The 4841-nt window shown below is 53.2% G+C and overlaps 1 protein-coding gene across 1 annotated transcript in view; it reads left to right on the top strand.

Moving 5' to 3' along the window:
* LOC104406478 (ankyrin repeat and fibronectin type-III domain-containing protein 1-like) overlaps window positions 1-2874 on the top strand; it is a gene marked incomplete at its 5' end in the record, with an annotated part of 40357 nt that extends 37483 nt beyond the window's left edge. The window contains 2 exons of the mRNA XM_010015455.1: window positions 4-171; window positions 2138-2874. Of these exons, the coding sequence (XP_010013757.1) occupies window positions 4-171; window positions 2138-2425 (456 nt within the window). The remainder of the gene's footprint in view (window positions 1-3; window positions 172-2137) is intronic.
* Between the last annotated feature and the right edge of the window lie 1967 nt (window positions 2875-4841).

Genomic DNA, 4841 nt, shown 5'->3' with positions numbered 1-4841 from the left:
CAGGGCTCCCAGCCCATCTTCCGGACGCGCTCAGCCGAGTGGACTCAGAACTTTCAGGAGGAGCCAGAACAGCCTGGGTGTTTGGGTGACCAAGAGAAGAAGTCGGGCTCTGTCACCTTGCAGGTCTGCCCTCAGTACGAGACCGGACTCTCCAAAGAGACCAGTGTCAAGGTACTGGAGCCTGCAAAGGGCAGTGCTGCAGCTCTGCCAGGCACAAATGGAAAGGGCTGGCAGGATGGGGAGGTGGGCAGCAGGGGCTTGCATGCCCCTCAACTGGCACTTCCCTCTCCATCCTCCACCATCCCAGGGTTGAGGTCCCCTGGTGACCCACAGCACTCCTGCCCAGAGTCCCTGTGTCCCTGTAGTAGGGATAGGGTGCATGGTTCTTCAGGAGCGGTAGCTGTTGCTGCAGAGGGGGTGAGCCAGGGCCATGGGATCAAGAATTTTGGGGGCACAAGGCAGCAGAGCTGTGGTTCAGCTTTCAGCCCATGGTTCAGTAGGTTAGTACCACCCAGAGGGGGCAGGCAGTGAGCAAAGGTCACACAGATGAGTTTCCTTCACCATGTCCTGATGTTCAATCACAACAGCCCTGCAGCTGATATCCAGCCATCACCCCCATGGCCCAGCCCTGGCCCTCCTAACAGCCTCCCCTAACCCCATGGTCTGTGTTCCCACCTTCCAGCCATGTGTGTCTTTGAGGAAAGGAGAGCAGGAGCCACTCATCTCCAGCCCATGAAAGGGAGCAGGCAAAGCTGCTTCCTTGCTCAGGTACTGGGGTCTGCTGGAGCTGCTGTGTGGCCTGGTTCCTCTCCATGAGGGCTTTGCTTCTGAGAGCTGACCCAGCATCTCTGATCACCCTCATCTGCTCTGGGTGGGATGCCCCACGGAGGAGGTCCCACAGGACACCCATCTCGGGCAGGTCCCCCTCTGTCTCTGCCATCTCCTTTCCTCCCACCATGAAGCTTCTTCCCCAGTTGAAATTTCCCTTCCAACATTCCCAGTGCCCAGAGCCAATGCTGATGGAGCAGCCCGAGTGCATTGTGCCCATAAAATGGTAGAGGAAGGGCAGAGCCAAGGGGCTGATGGATTTTACTGCCAGGCAGCTCTGATAGCTGGTGTCTCCACACCCAGTGGGGTGTTAGAAGCAGAGGGGAATCTGCCTCACAGTATTTATTTTCCCCTGGAGAAATTCTCATAGATTTCTATGCCAGTGAAGTGCAGCCCTCAGGTTCCTGGCGGGCTGCCCATGTGGCTTTTGAAGTTGAAAGCTCTGGACATGCCTGTTTGGAAGCGTTTTATGATGTTCTTCTCAAAGAAAGGCAAGTTCAAAGGAAAGGCTCCTGGGCTAGTGTAAATCAGCTGAGCCCTGCAGTGGTTGTTGGGAGCTGGCAGGGCCCATGTGGGCCGAGGGCTTGGACCACCCTGCCGAGGCACTGCCGCAAGCCCTTATCGATGTGCCAAAGGAAACCGTCGACTTGCCCAGGCGAGAATGGATGTCCTGCTTCAGGGCCTTTGAAGTCAAGTAGCGGGCTCCTGATGGTCATTAGCAGCCAGAATCCCAGATGAGCTCCTTTTCTTGGCTGTATTTGGGATTCATGGGCAGTCCCCAAGGAAACAGAGGGATAGCTGTTAGTGGGAGAACCTCAAGCTTGTGAATGGGATGAAATCTAGTGCCGCTTCCCAAAGAAGCTTCAGCTCAGCACCAATAGTTTGGCAGAGCCATTGTGGTTCAGCTGGTCTGATGGTCTGGATCCTGGTCGTGAGAGGGACTTTATACAGATTCCAAGAGCAGAGCTGGGACTATCCCTCTCCAGGGGCAGATAACGGGATGGTGGGCAGCCTGAGCCAAGTGGGCAAGTGTAGGTGACACACGCAAGAGTTGAGGTGTAAGGACTCAGTGTAGTGCAGGCGAGGAAGCTTTGCAGGAGTTCAGGTATCCTGGGGCATAACATGCCCGCAGCTCCATGCTGGGCTGCTGCTGTTTGCTCACTGGGCACCACGGGGTGGCAGTTCTTCACGCTCCTAATCACTGCTGTAGGACACGCCGTGTGCTGGCTCCGGCCCCCAGTTCCTCCTTCTTCCTCCCCGTTACATCCATCTCTCCCTTTTACATCCCATCTCTCTTCTCTTTCTGCAGCTGCACATCACCAGCCAGACATCTGCTGTGGAGGTGGTGAAGCTGGTAGTGCTCGAGATGAATGAGGTGTCCCACCGTGTGTTGGGTGGCTCAGACACCTTCTGCTATGGCGAGGAGCAGCTGGAGCACTTCGGACTGGTGTTCGCTTCCGACGACAGTGAGCAGTGGCTTCCTGATGACTTCTTTCCTCTGTCCCTCCAAATGACCCAGCCTGAGGGGCGGTTCTATGTCCGGATCAAGGAGACATCCCCTCTGGTGCTCCAGTACGGGCCAGCGACCACCGTATGAGAGCAGGAGAGCCAGCCAGGAGGCGCAGGGACCTCAGTTTTCAGAGCAGACAGCTCGTCTCTGATGCTTCCTTCTTCCACAGACACCCTCTCATCAGGCGTCGCGGGGCGGATGGGATCATACTGGGCTGTGTGTTATTTGTTTGTGGTTTTTTTTGTTGTTTTTTTTTTTTTTTTTTAACCAAAGAGACATCAAGACTCAGTTTTTCTGACTGCAGAAGAGGAGGGTGGAGTGCAGAGACCTCAGAGCTTGGGAGGAATCTCTGCAGGAATGGAATTTCTGAAAGTAAACATTTTTAAGGGGGAAGGGGGGGGGGGAGAGAGAGGAAAAAATATTACAAGAAGAAGCAGCAATACCTTTTTTTTTCTTCTTTTTCTGAAAAGACTTGTTGGGGATTCACTGAAAGCAAAGCTACAGAGGGTTGCTGGGGAGGGTTGTGGTGTCAGTGAGGAGAGGGCAGGAGTCCCAGGGACAGCACTGAGAAGGGTGTTTTCCCATCTGCCCTCCTTTCACTGTACCTGGAGAAACAACCCTTGCACATAGTTCTTGGGACAAAATGATTTTTTTTTTTTGGTGAAGATATATTACTAATAATTGTGCTGGAAACACTGGAGTCATGTAAGCCCCTTTGACTTGTTCTAAAAGCAGCCGGCCCCACGCACACACACGGGTGCGCACAGCTTTGTTGATACCACCTCTAGAGGTTTGCTATAGGGCATCATCTCCTGCAGCACCCTGCACACCACCCTGGGGTTTCCTTGCCTCCTCAGTTGCTATTTTGTTCTGGTAATTGTGCTTGGCCTCTCTTATATGTCCTATAGCATGACGTTTTGTTAGCCACTAGGTCTCTTGTTAACAAGGTTATTTTTCTGATCTCCTGTGGTCCATAGTAAAGATGACTGCTGCTGACTGCGTAGCACTGTTCCTTCTTGCGGCTTGATGGGTAGGTTTCCTTCATCCTCCAAATTGGCCCTGTCAAGGGCTGGGCTCACATTTCCCAGGAGTTTTTCATGGGATGCTCTCCGTGGAGGCTTTTGCGGAGGTTTATTAACACCCATATCCCATGTGTGGGAGTGAAGTGCAAGTTAAAAATTTTTTTTCTGGGCTTTGTTGCTCTGTAAGGCAGTAAAATAAGTTTGGCATTCAAAGGCAGCCACCTCCACATGGTGTTGGACACCCGATGGTCGCAGGCCCTGAGCGTCTGCAGTGAAGTGCATGAAGCCACTGAGGGAAGGGCACCAGGAGAGAGTGGAAGGCAGCAGAGCTCACAGCCGTATTGCAGCTGGCAAAAACACTTCCAAGCAAGGTGGTAGGGCTTATGGCCCTTGGTGGGGTGAGACACGTGTTGCTGTTGCCCCTTTAGCAGCCACCTTACTCCCCTTCTCTCTGCATGGAGGGATTTGGGGTAAGCAGCAAACACCTCACAGGATGCCGGGGCGAAGGTCCATTGTTCCTCGCCTTACTGCAGTGCAGGCAGGGATATATCCCAGCATTGTGCCCTTTGACACCCCACATCAGAGGCACTCATAGGGGAGGACTGTGTGCCAGCCCCTCAGCTGGTGCAAGTCAGCCGCACTGCATTGACCTCAGTGCTGGCACCACTGTGGGATGCGGAGGCGAGAGGCAAAGGAGCGCTTAAAAAGCACTTCTCCCATCTCCTTTCCCCTTCACTTGTCTCCTGCCTCAAGTTCAAACCAATCCCACTTTCCCAGGTCAAGCAAGAAGTAAGTTATGAGTTCAGAGGTTCCCCTTGTTGGGCATCCATGGGCATTGACATCCTGAAGAGGCAGGAGCCCTTCCCTAGCAAGAGCCTGTTCACATGCATCACTGATGCTCAGAGCCTGGGGCAGAGGAGAAGTAAGGCACAACTGGTGGAAAACTATTATGTGGCTTTATGGAAGTCACAGAGTGAATTCAGTATTAGAGCAGGGTTATGAACTGAAAACTACATCTGTGTTCCTGATGCTCTGGAGCATGGATCCATGCAGCTCTTGCTGCCCTTTTACTTGAACTCAGAGAGGAGAAAGGCCTTCCCTTTTCTTAAGCAATTGTTCTCTTGTCCTAGAAGCCATCGAGAGGGATGGAGCTGTGACCCAAAGCTGGGTGCTAACTCTTTGGTTGGGGTGGACATGTACAAGATCTGCAGCTAGACCCTGGTGGGACCTGTTTCACCACATTTCTCTATGCAGAGCCCCTGACCAGGGAGAATCTCACTGGCTGGGCAGTGCTTTTCTGCAGGAGTTTCTCTGGCTGCATAGTAGGATGTACCACTTGGCTGCAGGGAACAAAAGCAGTACATGGTTCCATGGGAGTTCCCCTCGCCTGGAAGAGGAAGAGGGAAAGAGCAGAGGCCTGGGTAGAAGCAGAGTTGGAGGCAGTCAGAATGGGAAGGGTAGAAGTTGCATAGCAGTTGCAT

Source organism: Nestor notabilis, unplaced genomic scaffold (genome assembly GCF_000696875.1).
Source record: "Nestor notabilis isolate BGI_N333 unplaced genomic scaffold, ASM69687v1 scaffold5625, whole genome shotgun sequence".
In the NCBI taxonomy this organism is placed as follows: Eukaryota; Metazoa; Chordata; class Aves; order Psittaciformes; family Psittacidae; genus Nestor; species Nestor notabilis.
The sequence above is the reverse complement of the archived record's forward strand: the minus strand, read 5'-3'. Positions and strand labels throughout refer to the sequence as shown.